At 52.9% G+C, this 19,470-nt stretch overlaps 1 protein-coding gene across 2 annotated transcripts; it reads left to right on the forward strand.

Moving 5' to 3' along the window:
• Positions 1-294: 294 nt before the first annotated feature.
• Positions 295-16,703, forward strand: ZC3H12A (zinc finger CCCH-type containing 12A). Of its 2 annotated transcripts, XM_084816225.1 has the most exons (6): positions 295-455; positions 1,218-1,777; positions 10,604-10,743; positions 11,494-11,728; positions 12,833-12,939; positions 13,044-16,703. In XM_084816225.1, exons 2-6 carry the CDS (start codon positions 1,260-1,262, stop codon positions 14,030-14,032), a joined length of 1,989 nt encoding a protein of 662 aa, XP_084672351.1. In that variant the 5' UTR covers positions 295-455; positions 1,218-1,259; the 3' UTR covers positions 14,033-16,703. The 2 variants fall into 2 exon arrangements, with proteins under 2 accessions (XP_084672351.1, XP_084672350.1); XM_084816224.1 differs by having other exon boundaries at positions 389-1,777.
• Positions 16,704-19,470: the final 2,767 nt, after the last annotated feature.

A 19,470-nucleotide genomic window follows, 5' to 3' on the forward strand; every position in this document is an offset into this window, starting at 1 on the left:
CCTCGCACGCTGGCAACGAGAGGCGAGCGCCGGGGAGCGCCTCGACCCAACGCCGGGTTCCTCGAGGGTTCCTACGCCCGGCCACCGGCCGCATCTCCAGCCAAAGCCCGGGAGGGGGCGGCCGCCATCGCCTCTCCCCTCCGGAGCGTTTCGCGCCCGCCGCCGCCAAGAAGCGCCCCGAAGCCCCCGGGCTGTCGCGGATGGCGCTCGGCCGGAGGGAGGCGGCTGCGGCGGAAGGCCGAGGCGGGGACCCACCGCCGCTGGCGCTCGAGGCCGCCCCGCCCTGCTGCCTCGGAGGGGAGGGGCGGTTCAGGAAGCGGCGGCGGCTCCACCCCGGCCTGGCCCTGCCCGGCGCGTCTCGGCTGCCCCAGCCCGGCGACCTATAAAGACGGAGCGCGCCGCGGCCACCCTCGCGCCGGCCCCATGGAGGAGCGCGAGGCGGCGGCGAGCGCCCGGTAAGGACGAGGCCGCCCGCCCGCCCGCCGCGGGCAACGCGCTGCCCTGCCCTGCCCTGCCCAGCTCTGCGCGGAGCGTGGACCCGCCGCCCGCGGGCGCCCCGGCGTGGCGGCGGCCCCAGCTCCTCGGGCTGCCGCGTCCGGGCCGCGTCGGAGGGGGCAGCCGCCGCCGCGGGAAGGGCCCGCTCCTGCGCGGGCGGCGGCCTCTCTCGGCACGCGCCCCGCGGGAGCGCAGCGCGACGCGGCGGGGCCTCTTCGGGCGCGGCCCCGGGCGCGGCGAGGGCCTGCTTCTCGGGCGAGCCGCCCCGCCAGCGCCTCGCGCGTCCGGAGGCTCGGCCCGGCGCCTCGTGTCTGGGCTTGTCGGAAGCGCGAGGCCTTCCGCGGCACGCGGTGCCGGGAAGGCGCTTCGCCGGGGCCCCGGCCTGGGCCGGAGGCAGGGAGCCGGCAGCCGCCTCCTCGCGGGCCCCTGCCGTGCGGCCTTCGCGAGCTCCGGCGCGCTCCCTCTGCCGAGGCGAAGACCAGCCCGGCTCGCGGCGCGGTGCCTGGGGCCGAGCCGCTGCCGGGGCAGGGCGGGCGGCTCTCTGCCTGGAGGCCTCTGCGGCCCTGCTGGCCGCGCGCCCTGGGCTCCGGGAGGCCTCGGGGAAGGACGGGCGCGCCCCGCGCCTGCGGAAGGGCCTTGCGCCGCTCTGCTCCCGGGCGAACGGGCCGGCTGGCAGGGCCGGGCAAGGGCCGTCTGTAACAGCTGCCCCGTTTTCTTTACAGGTGGGGGTGCGAGTGAGGAGCCCAATCCGCCCAGGGAAAACTATGAACTTGGACAGCCTCCCCTCGGCTGTGCTGGGCTTTCCTGGCTGGAGTGAGCCGCTGCCCTCGGCCACATGTGCCTGCGGGCAGGAGGAGCCCGGTGGGAGCTCCATTTGTGAAAGCGGCTACCTCAGCCTGAACCGCACAAGGCCAGAAGGGTGTGATGCCTGTAGCATGGCAGATCCAGAGTCGTGGAGCTCTTGGGAGCGGGACCACGCAGAGATGCGGATGAAAGTGGATTTCTTCCGCAAATTGGGCTATTCGTCAGAAGAGATCTTGGCCGTTCTCCAAAAGCATGGCTTAAACGCGGACACCAACACAGTCCTTGGGGAGCTGGTAAAGCATGGGATGGTTGTGGGGGAGAGAGACCCTGCTGATGCACCCCAGGAAGCCCCAGAGGCACCGCTGGTCCCGCGGGGAGGTGCGGCCCGCAAAAGCCCAACGCACCCCATGCCTTCAGAGGGGAGAGAGCGAGAGAACTTGAGGCCCGTCGTGATAGATGGAAGCAACGTGGCCATGAGGTACGACCACACCTGTGGCTCCTGCCCCCGCGTGGGGGGTGCTTGCTAAGGCTGTCATGCATTTAGGCAGCTTCAATGTCCGACGCTTCCATTCTAATCCAGATTCTTGGAAATGGCCCGGTTCTTTGACCATCCTTCCAATCGGTGTGTACCTCTCATGGGAACAGAGGAAGCTGCCTTACCTTTTGTCAGACCGTTGTTCCATCTGGCCCAGTGATAGGCAGTAATGGCTCTCCAGAGTTTCGGGCAGAATTCTTCCTAGCCCTACCTGGAGACACCAAGGACTGAACCTGGGACCTTCTGCATGCAGAGGAGGAGGAGGAGGTTCTTTCTGCCTCTTAGCTTTATCATAGGATAGTAGGGCTGGAAGGGGCCTACAGGGTCCAACCCCCTGCTCATTGCAGGAATCTAGGTCAGAGCCTCCCTGACAGATGGCTCTCCGGCCTCGTCTTGAATGCCTCCAGTGTGGGCCTTTTGTATGCTTTGGCCCTTACCTCTGTCGTGATTGCATGACTGGCATATTGGGTGTTCTTGGAGCACTGATTGAAATATTTGAAGAAAGCAGTTTTAGTTCTTTACTGTCAGACTCCTTACTCTACCCTGGGAACGAGGCCTGATCAAGGAGCAGACTGCCTGTGCAGTGATTGTGCAATTGTTATTAAGTGTGATGGTGCACTGCTGCTAGCTTGCAGATGGGTATGGTTCTGACCCTGCTGCTATTCCAGCTTCTGTTATTTCTAGTGAACCAGAAAGAGTCTTGGGTGATTGAGAGAGATGGATTAGGACCCTGCTGTTGGGTAACAACACAGAGAAAGAGGGAATGATGTTGCAAATCTTGCCAGCCATGCTCGGCAAGGCGAAACAAAACAATGCTTGTGGGCTGTCGCGTAAGCGTGAAGCCAGGCTGCTTTATGCTTAATGAGCCTGAGGAGACCCCCCCCCCCTTCTGTATGGGCGTCTGGGCCAGTGTTAGTTACATGTGTTGACCGCACACATTTCCACTGTGGGCTGGAAGGTTTCTGTCAGACTCCCAACCCTGCTCTCAGGAAAGAGGTGAGCATGTTCTGCTTTGGCTAGAAAACAGAATACACCACACGTGTGTGTTTTATTTATTACCTATATACCCTACCTTTTGACCAAGAGTGTCTGACAGTTAAAATCCACAGAAATGTACAATTACAATGGGGCTTCATGGGGGTCTGTATGGCAGAGGCCTCTGGTCCCTGGCAGCTGGCAGTACAGCCCAGACCCTCTCCCCGGGAGCAGGAGGAGCTGCAGGTGGACTCTGGAGCTAAAGCTGCCCCCGCCCCCCCCCCAAAGCAGCCCCTCCTGTGATCTGTGCATCTGCCACCTGATGAGTGGGTTGCACCTGACTTTGCATTAACCCCAGGAAGATCGTTCAGCCTGAGGGTGCTGCTAGGAGGTGGAAAAGTGTGTGTGGGGGTGCTTTCTCCCAGTTGTTTTGGCCAGGCTGAGGACCTCTGAGAAGTTCTAGTGCGTATGTGCGGGAGGAAGAGCAGCTGCCCATTCTGGGATCATAGCAGTGCCCCCCCTCCCAAGTTTCTGTGATTTCCGTTGTTCCTGCTAGGGGGATCAATCTCAACATGCCTTGCGCGGGGCCCTGCCTAGGCCCTTCAAGAAAGGTGTGGCAGTGGTGAGGCCTAAGATTCCCCCCTCCCCCAAATAGACATTTGCATGGAGACTTCCTTGCAGGCACCCTTTTCCCCTGTGGCCAGCAATTGCTGACTCCCTTTCCCCTCAAGTCCCTGATCATAACTGCGCTTTCAAGAGAAAGCAAATGACATTTGACTTGTAAATGTAGCTCAGAGGTCTACTGCTGCCTGATCCATCAGGTTCTTGGAAGAAGTACATGGGGCAGGGAGGGGGAAGGCTACAGTTCCTACCCAAGTCTGGAGCAAAGCTACATGGTTTCTATGCAATCTGGCTGTTTTTTAGTCTCGCAATTATTTTTTTAAAACCAGGAGGGGAATTTTACTAGGCAGCTTCCTGCATGAGTGGAGTGACAAAGTGTTCCTTATTGATTCACCCTCCCTTGGATAATACTCACAGCAACTATATGCAAATCTTGGAGGGCTGTGTGGAGGAGAATTGGCCTGACTTCCTTCTAAGGGAAATTCTCACAGTTGCCACATCAGATGAGCCTGTCAGGGCCTCTTTCTTTACAAGCTGCTGTGGCTTCACAGGAGGATGGTAGAAAACTGCATGCAAATTTTCTCCAGCATGTGTGACATAATGAGAGCATTTGGTTGAGTTAACTCCTTACTTCTGCCTGGAGAACGTTCTGGTTTCGATGGTGGGGGGTTTGCTTCCTGTAATGGTATTTTATCCTCCCTACTATGTTATGTGTTAATAGTGGTTTTCCACCCCCAGCTTTCAGGAAGTTCTAATTTCAAAGGGTTTGGGGAGCTCACAGGAGAGTTGCTGTGTCTTCTTAGTATTTTAAAAAAGAATAAAACCTACTTTTGGTTCTGTTGCTGGAAGCACTCTCAAACAGTGAGCTTACCATCAATCAAACTAGATAGTTTTAGAATTGCAACCTTTCAAGATAATTTTGCTTCTCTTTAGCAACAGGACAAGATATATCCATTTCAGAGCCATGTGTGCTTTAAAACTAAATCTTAAAATTTCTGGTTCCTGCGTAGAGGGGAATCTGCATTGTTTACTTTTCTGAGAGATCATCACCATCACCATAACAATTATTTATTTGTATAGCTCTTTCCCTGAGTATTTCATGTGTGTGATCTAATCTTTGCCACCACCCTGTAAGGTGGGATGGTATTATCCTGACGTTAGTGTCTGGGGGGGCGTGGTTGTGGCTGAGGGCAAGGGGCATCAGCGGGACTGCTGGCTTTTCTAGTGCTGGAGGGCCTGGCTGTCACTGCGCAAGTCAGAACTCTGAGGTCAGGTTACAAGTGCTTGTACTGGCTTTGTACCTGCGCCTTTTAATAGGCGTCTGACATGCAGAAGCCGGTACGAGCACTTGTAACTGGGAAGACGTTTGCCTGTATCACTTCTTCATGTCAGAAAAACCAATTCTTCAGGTGCAGCAGGAGGGGGCACTTGAAATAAGAATCTGGCAAGACACCAGTGGGCTCTTGGCTGAGCAGAGGACTTCCTCCTCACAGGTTAGCCCTTAATTATTATACTGCAGCAGTTGGTGCTGTATTGTAAATGGCAGCAGTGCTGCATCCGGGCCTTGCTGGTTGTAATGGGTGATGAAGGCCCTCCAGCAGAGAGACAGCCATGCTTTGAGGGCAGGTGTGTGTGTGGGGCGGGGTGGGGAGTTGTACTGTATACTGGCTGTATACTGGCAGGGGGGGGCAGTTGTACCTCTCTGTTCCTGCCCTAAACATTCACCCATTGCATAATGAAAGCGCTCTGGTCAACGTCACTTCTGCTACCCAAGCAAGGGCATGTGATTGGCAAACCTCACCCACTGGCACTGCACAACACCCCCTCCACATGATGGCAAGGCATTGCTGGGAGGGAGGGTGGCAACAGCATTGCTGTCCGTCAAGGTTGATGTGTTCAATTTCTGAACCAGGCAGGGCGAATGCTGCTTTGCTGGCATTATACAGCGAGAGGGTGCAGAGTCTTCAAGTAATTATTAAAAATTCTCAAAATTGCATGTGTTGCACGGGAGCTGTGTTGCTTGTCATGACTTGCAGCAGTAGCAGCCCCTGTAACGAATGAGCTGGAACTCTGCGCTAAACAAACATCTGAAGGCCCCAAGAGACAATTCCGTCTATTTCAAGACCAGCTTCCACCACCCGCCTCTTTCTACATGCAGGTTTTATTTTGCACCAAAGGGGCCGGCTGGGCAAGCCTCTCTGATTAAGCAGACTGGCTGTGGTGAGGTGGGAGGCACTCTGTACATGCACAGGGTAGTCTTTTCCTCTGTTACGGCTCCACATGTTTTGGGCTGTGCCCTGGTTCAAATTCAGTCCTGGCTGCTGGTGTCTCTGTTCACCACAGATATGCTCATTGTATCTGTGAATCTGGAAGTGGCCTGAGAGAGTAGTCGAGTTACAGAAATTCACCCACTTACCTCCTAAGGTGCAACCAGAAATTCCCATTGACTCATTCAGTCCAAGATGCGTGGCACAATTGCGGGCAGGGCATTGCTAGGCCTGGGCTCATGGGGCGCGAGCCCCGAATCCATTTCCGAGGGCCCCGAGTGTCCATTGATGTGGACAGCAGTTCTTTTTCTAAGCTTGATTGCCATGTTGGGAAGGGGGGTTGTGGGGGGTTGCAGTTGGGGAGAGAAGGGTTAACCCTTCCTGTGTGCTGTGACCCTCCCAAATTAGCACCCATCACCATCACGCTGGCAATTAAGGTGAGAAGAAGCTTTCCATGGATGGGGGTGGGGGCTACTTTCCTCCAGGAGGGAAGGAAATCGAACCGGGAAGGGAAGTGGGGAAAGGGACAGAGACAAGTGGGGGCAAAGGAGAGAGAAAATGGGCGTAACGTTTTAGGAGGGCAACAACCTGGGCAGGAGACCCTTCTCCAGCTAGTGTGTGTTGGATCCTGGGCGCATGTGCGTGTCTGGTTGGCTCCTTCTGACCTTGATGTGTCTCCGCACCAGAGAGGTGGTGCAACATGTGCACTTTCCTGGCTCGCGCCACTTGTGTCTTCCTCTGTGTACCTGTACATGTGTGTTTGGGGGGTGGGGGGGAGTCACAAGTCCCCACCACAGAGAGGGCCAGTTTGCCCAATCAAACAAGCTGCCGTGGCTTAAATAAATGGTGGATTAAATCGTAAATTAAATCAGCGGCGGGTGCCAGGTGCCATTAGCCTAATTAATCTGACCAGGCACAACATGTCATGGCATCCGAACATGGGTGGCACGGCTTTTTTGAGGGGGAAACAACCCTCCAGTGACTGACATTGGCTTGTTTTCATCATAAAAACTGGGTCAGAGACAAGCCTAGAAACTGCAGAGCAAAGAAAGGGAGACTGCCAGCCCCACCCCACCCTGCCTTCCAGGCTCCCTGTGTCAGCTCCTTCTGCTCCCTCTGACCCCCAAACCTGCCTGTTTTTCCCCCTTCCAGCCTACAGCTCACCTCTGTTTCCTGATCTTCTCCCTTGCCCAGAGGCAGTCCTCACCTCCCCCCTCTTCAGCCCTCCCACCCATGATTTGTATGTGGAGTGTAAATTAATTGAATTTGTGGTTGTTTTGGATGGGAGATTAATTAGCTGGGTTTGCCTTCTGTGAAATTTAAATAGATTCTAGTAATTTATTTCTGAACATTCACATATAAATTAGCATGTGTACATTTTATGCGTCCTATAGGTCTGTGCCCCATATCTTTTGAGCATCCAGCAATTACTTGTTTATTTTAAATTATTGTTGGGCCATATTTAAGGGTAAAACCCTCTCTGTTTTGGAAGTGCTAGTGCTTCGTGAGCTGGGCACTGCCAGCTCTCTCCTGAGACAAACTGAGCAAATGATCATGAAAAAGCAAACCCAGCCAGAGTGATGGATTCACCTTGAGAATCTTTTGGCTGGGTGCTATTTTGCAATGTCCCTGATTGCAGGCTTGTTACTCACCCTGGTCCCAATCCCTTAATGGCTCTGACAAAGGCCAAGATGGGCAGAGAAACCAATCCCCCCCCCACTTCCCCCCTCAGTCTGTGGCTAACGAGTAGAACCCCTGTTTTGCATGGCAAAGGTTCCAGGTTCAATCCTGGCATCTCCACGTGGAAGTAGGAAAGGCCCTTCTCTGCTGAAACTCCCACAAGCCACTCCCAGTGCAGACGGGTGCTGCTAGGAGCTCTGAGGGAGGGGCGGCAGGCAGGCAGCAGTGTACAAGAGGCCTGTCCCTGAATGACCTCTGCTGCAGCCGGGGGCTCTGCTTGGGGCAGCGAGACCATGAAGCCCCAGGGGAAAGCTTGGGTTTAGCATGTTGAGGAGGAGGGTCCTCTTTTAAACAATGAATCAAAAAAAGGGAACTGGGTACGAGTTGCTGCCACCCCCACCCTGGAGTGTAGATTCAAGCTGCATGCTAGTTGACAGAGTCTCTGGGAAATTCTAGAGAAAGTAGTGTCGCCAAGCATGCACAGAGTCTGTACCTACAGCCTGCCCTCACGTGTCTGAGCTGACTTGATCCCAGGCCACCGTGGCATCTGGCGGGCTCAGTCTCCGTGCTGAAAAACGGGGAGAGGGGTAAGCCACCTTGTAAATCCGATCTCTGAGCTGATGGTGTTTGTGGCATTGGGGGCTGGTGTTTGGATGAGCTGGGCTGTTCCCAAGGGATGTAGGAAAATGTGCGGGCCGGGCCCACCTGTAGGACATGGAGTGGTGATGTTCACCATCTCCTTGTTGGGCAGGACGTAATGGAGACTATTGGGCCTCCTTTCTCAAGCACTTTTGCAAAAGGGAAACTTAGGCTGAAGGGCTATCCAGAATGTCTGTGGCTTAGGAAGAGTTGGAACCCAGGCCACCTAACACAGTGCAGGAATGGCTTCCTGAGACAATCTAGGTTTCCTTCTGTTTCTATAAGTTGTGGTTATAATGAGGAGTTGTAAGTGCCCTATGGAAAAGTTGGTGCTCTCATAATGGGACAGCCTTCTTGTCCTCACTTGACATTAAGTGCTGCTCTCCCCACCCCATCCCTAAACCTTTGGGTGTGCTGCTGATTAAAAAGCCAAATCTAGAAGCTGCTTGTTTTCAGTCACAAGGAATGGGTGTAATCGATCTATGCAAATATGACTTGCATTGACTTTTCTATGGGCGTGTGTGTGTGTGTGTGTGTGTGTTGGGGGGGTGACCTCCCTCTCCTGCTAGCTGTTTGCAAGAGCACTCTCAGCTTCGCTGCCAAGTGAGGGGTGGTGACACTTTGCCTCCCGGTGCATGTGGTAATTTCACAACAGGGGCTGGGGCAGGAAATGGATTTCACCCTCTGATGAAACCGCAGAGGAACTCAGTTCTGCCATCACTGGATAATTGCCCACATGAGCCTCTTGCCTGGCTACCTTCAAATAACCTCTTCTGAAAAATCATGATATCCTGTCTGTGATGTGGAAGTTCTGCTTCTCAACTGCAGATGTGTGAGAGGGGGAGGAGTTTGCTGGATGCAGTTATTCCATAGAGAACAGAACGCACTCTGTACATGCTTAGACATATTCTTCACCTGTTCCAAAACTTGAACCCTCGAGGCACTCAAAGCTGGCTTCCTTGGTTTAAATGGAGTCAGAAAACTTGACTCTGTATTAACATACATAGCCTTGAGCCCCCAGTAGTAAACGTCTAAGTTGGGAGGGGCAGATTCCTTACCCATGATACACGCAAGAACAGAGTTCCACCTGGAAAGGGGGTTTTGCCAAAGGAAAAAGTATGCCTTGTGTTGCCAAGATTAGTTCCTCTTAACTAATAGTCCTTCACTTCCTCCACTGTGCATATCAGCTTATTAGCCCCGGCATTGTGCATCAACCCTGAGCCCGTTCCCAGATACTGAATTGGAGCAGGAAGAGGACTGGGGGGAGGTGAGATGAGGAAGGGAGCGGCTGCTGCAGAGTGAGCTCAGGTCTGAATGCAGGGCATTGCAGTGTGGGACAGAGATGCCTGGCGTGGGGGCAGGGAGGAGGGCCAGCGCTTGCTCTGCCCAGTCCTGTCAAACCCTTCCATGGATGTCTCCTGGTTTTGTCTTGATTTCAGAATTAAGCTATGTTTATTTTTTATTTCTTTACGGTATTTCTAGACTGCCCTATAACAAAGATCTCTGTGTAGCTCAGAACAAGGCATGAAACAAAGCTGTCGAGCAGGAGGTCCCTGTGCATTCTGATCTTTTTTCTTTTCTTTTTTTTTAAAGCATAAACGCCTAGGCTGGATATTACTAAGCCAAGGGCGATAGGAATTGAGTGGGCAGGGTATGTGTGTTATATATTCCCCTCCTTTCTGGGAGCTGGACACCTCTGTTCTTAGACACTGTTATCCCCCTTAGAAATGTTTACACACTGTTCTGTTCTCCCAGGCCTTGAGGATCCAGAACTGTCTTATAGAATCTGGCTGTTGCCTGTGCGAGAGCCCCTTGTCCTCTCCACCACCACCACCACCACCACCCCCAGCCACCCCCAAAGGCCCTTAGCTAGGCTGTCAAAGGAAGGCTTGGCCTTGAAATGTTGGTAAATTGCTCTCCTGCCTTGGAGGAAAAGCCCACGTAAGCTTGCACACAAGGTCCACAAGAGACCTTTCCACAGTCTGAGCAGAGAATGCCAATCCAACAGGCACAAAAAGTGAGGAATAGCAGAGCAGCATTTCTAGCAAGGAGGTTTTGCAGCTGGCTGCCAGGAGGGACCTCAGGGCCCACACATCCACCTGCCTGTTTGATTGGAACAGACTCAGCCACCCAAGTTGCCCAGGAAAAGGAGGGGCTTTATGTGCTTGACAGGGAGGTGTGAGCAGAGGCAGAAAGCCAAGTGGAAGTTAACCAGGAATGCTCCTAAGGATGGGGGCCCAGAGATGCTGCAAGAGAGCAGAGAGGTGGAGGAGGCCAGGAGCTTAGCAGCCATGTGGCAAATGCAGGACATCCTTGCCTGGACCGAGGGGCAGGAGAGGTCTGGGGGTGGGATCCAGTGGCTCAGGGGAGGGGAGGGGAGGGGGTGGAGAGTGGGCATCACCACTGCCCAGCGTTTCTAGGTAGCCGCCACAGGCCTGGGCCTGGACCTGAAATAGCAGCAGGGTGATGAGCTTGCTGAGCGGGCCTCCCTTGTGGCGTGGCAGCGCTTCTTCTGTGCCAGCATTCCTGATGCACAGGTCAGACCAGGACTCATGCACTGAACCTGTGAACCTTTCTGTCCTTGCAGTCATGGGGACAAGGACGTCTTTTCCTGCCGTGGCATTCTGCTGGCTGTGAACTGGTTTCTTGATCGAGGCCACACGGACATCACCGTCTTCGTGCCTTCCTGGAGAAAAGAGCAGCCAAGACCTGATGTTCCCATCATGGGTAAAGAACCAGCCTGCTGGGGTGGGGGCATGAAGCCCATCACTCAGCTGAGCAAGATCAGTAGCAAGGGTGGCTCTGGGCAGTGGCAGCTAGCGTGGCTAGGGACTGGGTGCTGAGGCCCATCGCAGAGAAAGGGTGAGAGCACAGCTTGCCCCCCTTCTCGGCTTAGCCGTTGTCACCCTGCACACCTCTCAAATTGCCCTCCGGTGCTTTTTCCACCTTAGCTGTTGGTCTGGATTGCCACTAATATCTGACCAGCTGATAGATGGGGCAGGGCAAGTTCATACCTCTTCCTCCTGAGACTCTCCAAAGTCTGAACATTTTCTGGAATGCAGTAAGCTTTCCTTGTTCGGGCAAAAGTGTGGAGTGGCAGGAGGTTTGTGTGTTGCATTTTAATGGTGTTACTGGCTTGGTGTGGTTTTTAGTGCTGCGTGTCCCAAGACATGAGAATGGAGAGGGTTAGAAATGTAGATGAAAGAAAATAAGGCTGTAAAGTGTGATGTGGCTTCTGAGCTCTCCTCAGAGAACATAGAGGGGAGAGAGGAAGAGTCGCATGCGGGTGATGTGGAAGGAAATGGGGCTTCTGTGTCTTGGCAAGCGGCTTATCTAGGTCAGGTTCTCTCTCTTGATTTGGGACACACACACACACACACCGTGCTGGAGAGCGGCAGCTTTGCTCATTAATTCTTCTGCAAATATCAAGCTCCCAACAGCTTGGGCAGTGGGTGACTTCAGTGCATCTTGTTGCAGACCAGCACATCCTCCGCGACCTTGAGAAGAAGAAGATCCTTGTCTTCACGCCTTCCCGGCGGGTGGGGGGCAAGCGGGTGGTCTGCTACGATGACCGCTTCATTGTGAAGTTGGCATATGAATCGGACGGCATCGTAGTTTCTAACGACGTCTACCGTGACTTGCAGATAGATCGGCCCGAGTGGAAGAAGTTTATTGAGGAGCGCTTGCTGATGTATTCATTTGTGAATGACAAGTACGTCCTTGGGTGCTTGAGGAACCCGGGGTGTGGGAATGAGGTTTGCCTGGCTTCTGGGAGGAGTGTGCCAGGAAACAGAGTGAGGAAAAAGGAGCCATGCATGTCCGTTTTCCTTTGAGGGGGTTGGGGGTGGACAGAGGGGGATCCAGCCTTCCTGGCTGGCAAGGGAAGTTCAGAAACGGGGATGATGCTTCATGAGATCTCAGAAGACAGACTCTGCCTGGAGCGAGTGGGGAGGAAGCATTGTGGTGGGCACAGTGCACAGCAAAGTCCTGTCTGCTTCTCCCCAGGGATGGCAGAAGCAGAATGAATTAAGCAGCACTGTGCAAATGACCCACTTCGAGCACCAAATGTCAATTCTTTGTGGAGATGTCTGTCAGCAGCACACGACAGCACCGAAGCAGTGACTGTCAAATAACCCCCTTCGCCAACCAGAGTCACGTCAACCGGCTCTTCTGTCTCTCCCAACCTAGCAATGCACTTGGATGGCAATGGCCAGGAGTTTGGGCTGTCTCTCTGATGGCCCCCGAATTGTGGAACCTGCTCCCTGAAGTTAGCAGAGTTACCTCTTGATCTTTTTAGAGGGCTCATAAGATCTGCCTCTTCTGTTTTAGCGGCTGTGACTTTGCTCATATTTTTAATATCTTGTTCTTTGATTTTATCTAAACTGTCCAAAATGGCACAGAAGTCTTTTAAAGCAATGGTTGGCTTCACATGTGGCCCAGGACCAGGAACCAAACTCTGGCCTGGCCAGAAGCTGTCCTGTCCCGCCCCTGTGGCCTCTTCCCTCCATCAGCCCCGCCTGGCCTCCAGAAAACTGCCTGCTCTGCGCAGAGAGTGAGGCAGCAATAGGGCAAGGGGCTTCAGGACTCTCCAGCCGACGAGCCAAGCTGTGCAGTGGGGAGCCCTGTCACGCACCTGTCTGCCCCGAAGAGGGGTCGGTGCCTTCCCGAGCCAAGCGCAGGGGCCCTTGACTGAGCATCAGGGAGGCCCACCCTCTGGGCCTGTAGGTGTGGTGAAGCCCATGGGAGTGCTGGGAAGCTGGAGTCGTGGCCCAGGGCATGGGCTGCTTCTGACGAGAATGATGCTACCTCCCCTCAGGTTCATGCCTCCTGATGACCCACTTGGGCGCCATGGGCCCAGCCTGGACAACTTCCTGAGAAAGAAGCCAGTGATTCCTGAACACAAGAAGCAGCAGTGCCCTTACGGTAAGGTCGGGTCTCCCCGGCCCCCTGCTGCCCGCCACTCTCCTTTTTCGATTAGGGTTACAGCTGCACCACGGGGGTCCATGCTTTTCCTTTCTCCTTTGCAGGTAAGAAATGCACGTACGGGATGAAGTGCAAGTTCTACCACCCCGAGCGGCTTAACCAGTTGCAGCGCTCAGTCGCGGACGAGCTCCGTGCCAATGCGAGGCTGTCTCCACCCAGGAGTGCTTCGGCTTCCAAGGAGGAGAGGATGAGCCGGCGGCCCTCCCAGACAGAATTCCTGGGCTCTGTCCCCACCGAGGGTGAGAAGGCTCCCTTGCAGAAGGCTTCAGTTGAGAAGAAAAGCTCGGCTCAGAAATCCAAGCCTGGGGACGTGCCAGCCCTTCTCCAAGGGAGTGCCCACATGAGTGGTGCCCTGGCCAAGAAGAGCGGTGGCTACAGGCCTCCTGACTGGTACAAGCCACCTTCCACATCTCCCCACATAGACTCCCTCTCTTACGTGTCTCAGGACCTCCTTGACTCAGGCATTGGCTCCCTTGAGAACCAGCTCTCTGAGATGTGGCCCAGCCCTGCAGCTGGCCACAGCAAGCACTCCCACCAAGAGGCACTGGTGCTGAGTGGCGGTAGGGGCCAGAGGCCTGTCTTCCAGCCCTCCCCTGGCCCTGAATTGAATAGCTACAGTCAGTACCAGCCACAGAGCTATCACAAGCCCATCTCGGCATCAGGCTCCCGGCTCCCGTACAGCCCAGATCAGTCTTCTGGTAGGCTGACTGCTCACTCCTTCCCTGGCTACAGCCTGCCTGCTGACCCTCCTCTGGGCCCCAGACAGACGTTTTGGTCAGAGCCCTATCAGCCGGCACCTGCTGTGCACAGAGACCTGCCAAGGGTCCGCCAGCTGACGTACGACGACTCCTCTCGCCAGTGGGCTGCACCAGACCGCTTTGCGGAGGAGCGGGCCAATGTGCATGTCAGACTGTGTGGGATCTTCCACCCTCACCTGGTGGATGCTGTCATGAGCCGTTTCCCACAGGTCTTGGACCCGCAGCAGCTTGCTGCCGAAATCCTCACCTACAAGACCCAGAATCCCGGGGTGTGAAGCAGCACCACTGGAGGAGGAAAGGGGTGTTATTCCCACAGGGAGAACATCCCTTCTCTGCTCAGGTTGAATATTAGGGGCCATAATAGACCAGTGGCCGCTTACGATGGGCAGCAAGCCATTCTCTCCTGGGAGATGTGAAGGGCCAAGGTGGAACCTAGTACGTTCATGGCTCAGAAAGGATGGGAAGGTTGGCCTAAAACTGTATAGAAACACCTGCAAGGCCTGGGAACTGCTCCTAGTTCCCAGTCATGTTACCTCGCGCTCCTTACTCCATGTGCAGGGCTGCCTGGCACCCTTTCCCCAGCACCACCTACTCCATCAGCTTGCTGGTATCAAGGTTCTTCCAAGTTGGGGTCCATTGTGCCAAACAGAACACAAGCCAGGGTGTGCGTAGTCTAACACAAACATAGGCAACTTACGGCCATCCAGGGGTTTTTGCTTGCAGCTGCCATCAGCCTTAGCCAGCATACTCTGTGGTGAGGGATCATGGGAGCTGTAGGCCAAAACATCTGGAGGGCCACAAGTTGGCCAACCCCAAGTCTAATGGCACATGATGATGGCGCCACCTTGCTGTAGCTAAGCAGGCCTGGATCTGTTGGTGCCTGGAGGGGAGAACCCCCTGTATGCCGCCTTGGGTTCAATGGTAGAAGAAAGGTGGGATATAAACTTAATAAAATAGAAGGTAGACCCTGTCCTTACAATGTCAGAAATCCAGCTCTGTCGGGATTACTCTGATCTTGTCGTTAAATGCTGGCTTTCTTGAGGTAGTCTGGGACAGCAGCCCGATCTGAGTGAATCTTGCTGGCCTTTTCTGCTCACCTTACAGAGTGGGCAGGGGGAGGAAGTGACGTGTATGTGTTCAGAGCTCAGACTTGGGATGGCTGTGGGGAAAGGTTGGAACTGCAAACAAGCTGTCTGTCAAATGACAAGACGACCCAGGGATAGAGGAGGGTTTTGGTGATGGCTGAGGATGTGGGACAAGCTCCTTGATTCTTGTTCCTCTCTCCTACTAGCTTGGCTATCCAACCCCTGTCTCCATGTCCTTGATTCTGATCAGGCAGCATTCAGGCCACGCACCTAGGATTGCACAAGACAAATTGGTAGCAAGCATAGAATTCAGCTTTCACTTAAAAACCCCAAACAAAGAAGTCTAGCTTTAGGACTTGAAAGTCTCAGAAGCTCAACTGAGCTGAGTGAGACTCCCGCATCTCCCCCCACCCTCCAGTCAGGCTCATGGGGCTGCAGTGCTCTGCATCACTTTGCGACTGCCCCCATTGCTAGCACCTGTAGGCTAATTTGGCTAATTTACATTTTATTCACTACTTGAATTTGGGGTTGCAGAATTTTCATCACCACTGAGGACTGTGCTCTTTCCCTGCCCTAATCTCAAAGGTCCGTCCTGACTGCAGTGTTCCTTGCTTGAAAGGCTTCTCCTGATGAGCATTCCTTATGCCCAGCTGCGTTGGAGAAGTGGGCTAGGGAGACGCTGTGTGGAGCAGCCTAGTACTGGCAGAGGTGGCAAGGCACAAAGGGTTAAAAGGATGAGTCTCTTCTATAACATTGCAATGATAAAATTTCTCCTTATCTTAAACACCATCCTATAGCCCAGAAAGTAGGTATTGCAAGGCTAACTGCAAGACATGTTAATATAGGAGGCTGGAATGCCCATGAAACCAGCTAGATTTCACAGGAAAACCATGTTTGCTAGAACTGACTCTTCTGATATCTGGGAGTAACTTTTTATCTCTGTGTCTGTCAGCCTGCCTGCATTCTCACAGATGAAAGGGCATCATCACACTCCACTTAACTTCAGACTTTCTCTAGTGCTGTAGAAAGGTGCATATCTAATTGAGGGAGAGACTCTATCTAGTTTGTACTCCTTCCATAATGGCTCAGTCTTGATGACTCGTAAGTCCTCTATTAACAGTTATAGATAACTTCGGTAATGAATTTGTAGCAATTGATCCTTGGTTCCTGCTCTTTTTTTAAAAGCAGTATGTGATTCACTTGCAGGCCAGGAGCAGTTGATCTGTTGATGCATATTGTATCCCTTGGTATACGTTCTGTATTCTTTTAAGTGGTCCATCGTGTGGTTTAAGCTGAGGCTGTCCCAAGTGACAGGTGGCAGAGGGAAGAGCACAGTGCAAGTTCCTGGGAGTGCTCTGAGTGTTGGCAGTGGCGGCTGCCTCCACCACAGCCAGCTCCTTCCCTCTTCCGTGTGCCATGGGGATGGATCAGCCATGCTGGCACTGTGTGCTGCAGGGACTACCTGGACAAAGAAAAACCCGTAAGCCTGGTTAATTATGATGCATCACAGAACTGTGATGTTTCATGTTAGTAAGCAAAATGCTTCTTAATGATTGTGTGTAATGTTATATAACTTTTGCACGTTTTGTAAATTTCAGGAGATAGTTTTTAATGGAATGGCATTGTTAACGGAAGCTCCCTTGGTGATGCTCGTTTTCCTGTATTCTGCCCTTGTCAGGGTTCCTGTCCCATAATTAGAGGGTGATTTAAACAAAACAAAGAATATATCTGGAATAGTGAACGTTTTGGAACTCACTGTATCTCCCTCTCTTAGTAAACATAAAAGGCATTTCTCTCTTCCTAAAGCAACAATGACAGTGTTGTACAAATAAAAGGCTGTTTGCTGATAGTGCTCTTGGCCTTTCATGATTTGGGACCGACTGCTGCTAAAGAAGATGCTTCTTGGTAGAAGTAGAGGGCATAGGAGCTTCAGCTCTAGAGAGCTATGAACTTGATCCCTCCTGACACCCCACCCCACCCCTCTCATGTCTTGCTTCCCACACAGAGGTGTCATGAAGAAGCAGGGAATTATTGTTTGGGAAGCTCCCATCCTGGGAGTCTGGGTCATTGTGGGCCTGGATAGCTCAGGGATGGCTAATGAAGAAGGCGGAGAGTGCCACTCTTGCCCCCTCCTTTACCCCAAGCTCGATCCATGGTTCTTAACAACTGAAATTGCAGCACGTCATTTCATAGTTGCACCCACTGGCTGGCCGGTTATTGGGCCCCTTCATCTTCTCCATGCCTGTGAAATGTAAGGTGCTCGTTACAGCCTGTTTTTAAGTTACTGTTTTAAGTTACTTAAGTTAAGGCAGAAGCCTTTGAGAGAGAGCTTCTACCGTTGGAGACCTGCGTGCAAAATATGAGATGTACCTATAATCCAGTTCCTGAGTTTTCTTTGTACATGGTGAGATTACACCTTTCTGTGTACATAACAAGCTTTTCCGTAGGGTTGTGCACACACACCCTGCTCCGGATGCTGCTTCAGACTGCTTCAGACCCGCTCCGCTTTGACTCGGATTGGAATCCAAAGTGAGATTCAGACATTTGAATCACTTGTTTTTGACATTTTCCCATTGACTTGCATGGGAAAACACAAACAACCATAACTTTTTCAACTATGACACAGACATGAAATTTAGGGACCCCTCAGCCCCCGGAGGGTATCCCACCTGCCAAATTTCAGACAGTTTGGTCCAGTGGTTTTTTGTGCTAGGCACAGGGTCAAACTTGTTTTTTTTTTTCACAAAACTCTCAAAGAGCTGTAACTTTTCACTGTTTCCACAGAGGTGCTTGAAATCTGCGCCCCTCTCGGCCCCCCTGGAGGGTATCCCACCTGCCAAATTAGTGCACCATGCACTAGTTTTTGTGCAAGGTACAGGTAAAATGTGCTGTTCTCAGAAACTCAAACCAACGTTCATAAAGGGATAATCAAGTTAGGTGTTGAAGCAGTGAGGAGGTCGCTATCCCTAAACTCTGCTGTAGGTTTCTTTGAAGTGCAAATAGTACTCCTTTCCTATTCACAGTCAATAACCTTAGAGTCTCTTTGGCTGAACTGTCTGGGAAAACACTGGCTGGTAAGTAGGAAGCAAACAAACACAGCAACCCTGCCAGGTGGGCACACTGACTTGAATAAAGCGCAATAACAGTTGTCTACTGGACTGACAGAGGCAGGAAGCAACACATTACCCCTGCCAGGTGGACACAGCACCACCTTGCCCCCCTCTGCCCCTGCCAAGTCCCCGAAGATGCCTCATTGGGCTTGCTTGCTTTGCAACACAGTGTAGTATTTTATTATTTAAATAATAGCTGTTAAGTTGTCCTTTGACCACTGTTTTTGGAGATGTGGAGTGTGTGTACTCCTTTGGCACACAGTTTGCTTGTCCACACAGCACAAGCACGCACGCGCACATGAGCAAAAGAAAAGCAAACACTAAACTACAAGCTGGGGGGGGGGCACACGGCCTAGAATCATAGAATAGTAGGGTTGGAAGAGGGTCTACAAGACCATGGAGTCCAATCCCCTGCTCAATGCAGGAATCCAAGTCAGAGCATCCCCGACGGGTGGCTGTCCAGCCTCGTCCTGAATGCCTCCAGTGTGGGAGAGCCCACCGCCTCCCCAGGTAACTGGTTCCATTGTCGTATTGCTCTAACAGGAAGTGTTTCCTGATGTTCAGCTGGAATCTGGCTCCCTGTCACTTGAGCCCATTATTCCGTGTCCTGCCCTCTGGGATGATCGAGAAGAGATCCTGGCCTTCCTCTCTGTGACCACCTTTCAAGTACTTGAAGAGCGCTATCCTATCTCCCCTCAGTCTTCTCAAGGCTAAACATGCCCAGTTCTTTCAGTCTCTCCTCATAGGGCTTTGTTTCCAGTCCCCTAACAGAAGAGAAAAGGGTTTTATTTTTAGGGAAAAGAGATCAAAAATGGGAAGGGAAGGAATACAGGAATTGAGAAGGGGAGGTGGAGGGGAGCCACAAACAAGGGAAAGAAATAGGCATAAAATCTAGACAGAATCAAAGTAAGGGCAAACGAATGGTTGAGGGAGAAATGAAAAGGTGTGTTGGGGGGAGACAAGCAACTACAGTGAAATTTTCAGGATTTTTAAATGAATAAACAAGAATGATCAGTAAACCTATTATGGAAGGGTGGGTGGGGTGGGGAGACACTAACATAGCTGTCGTAGCACATACTTTGTTTTGCCAAAGGAGAGTGGGAAGGGTTAAGGCTTCCTCTGCCATGACTGGCAGAGACTGGTGCAGTTGCTCCCAGTGGCCACAGCAGAGACAGGATAGGACTGGAGTGGAGAGAAAAATGCCACGGAGCTTTCCTCTCAGCTCGCATCCCATTCTGCTGCCGTCACCACCACTGCACACAATGGCAGTTCGTCAGGGCAGTGGGAGGCTGCTCAATTATCAGGCAGCTCACGCACCCTAATGGATCATCTTGCACCCCTCCTGGGATGTGTGCACCCCACTTTGGAGACCACTGTTCTAGCCACATAACGTTCAGACAGTTCTCTCCAATAACGCCACCTCTCTCACAATGAGAAGAGGCTGACTTACAGCAAAGCTCACTCCCTCCTCCTCCATCTCCTCGCCTCCCCAGGTGGCTGGATCTCTCTCAAATTGAT

The sequence above is a fragment of the Heloderma suspectum genome, chromosome 10 (assembly GCF_057233095.1).
Source record: "Heloderma suspectum isolate Gila_16-S chromosome 10, 16-S_ref, whole genome shotgun sequence".
Classification (NCBI taxonomy): domain Eukaryota; kingdom Metazoa; phylum Chordata; class Lepidosauria; order Squamata; family Helodermatidae; genus Heloderma; species Heloderma suspectum.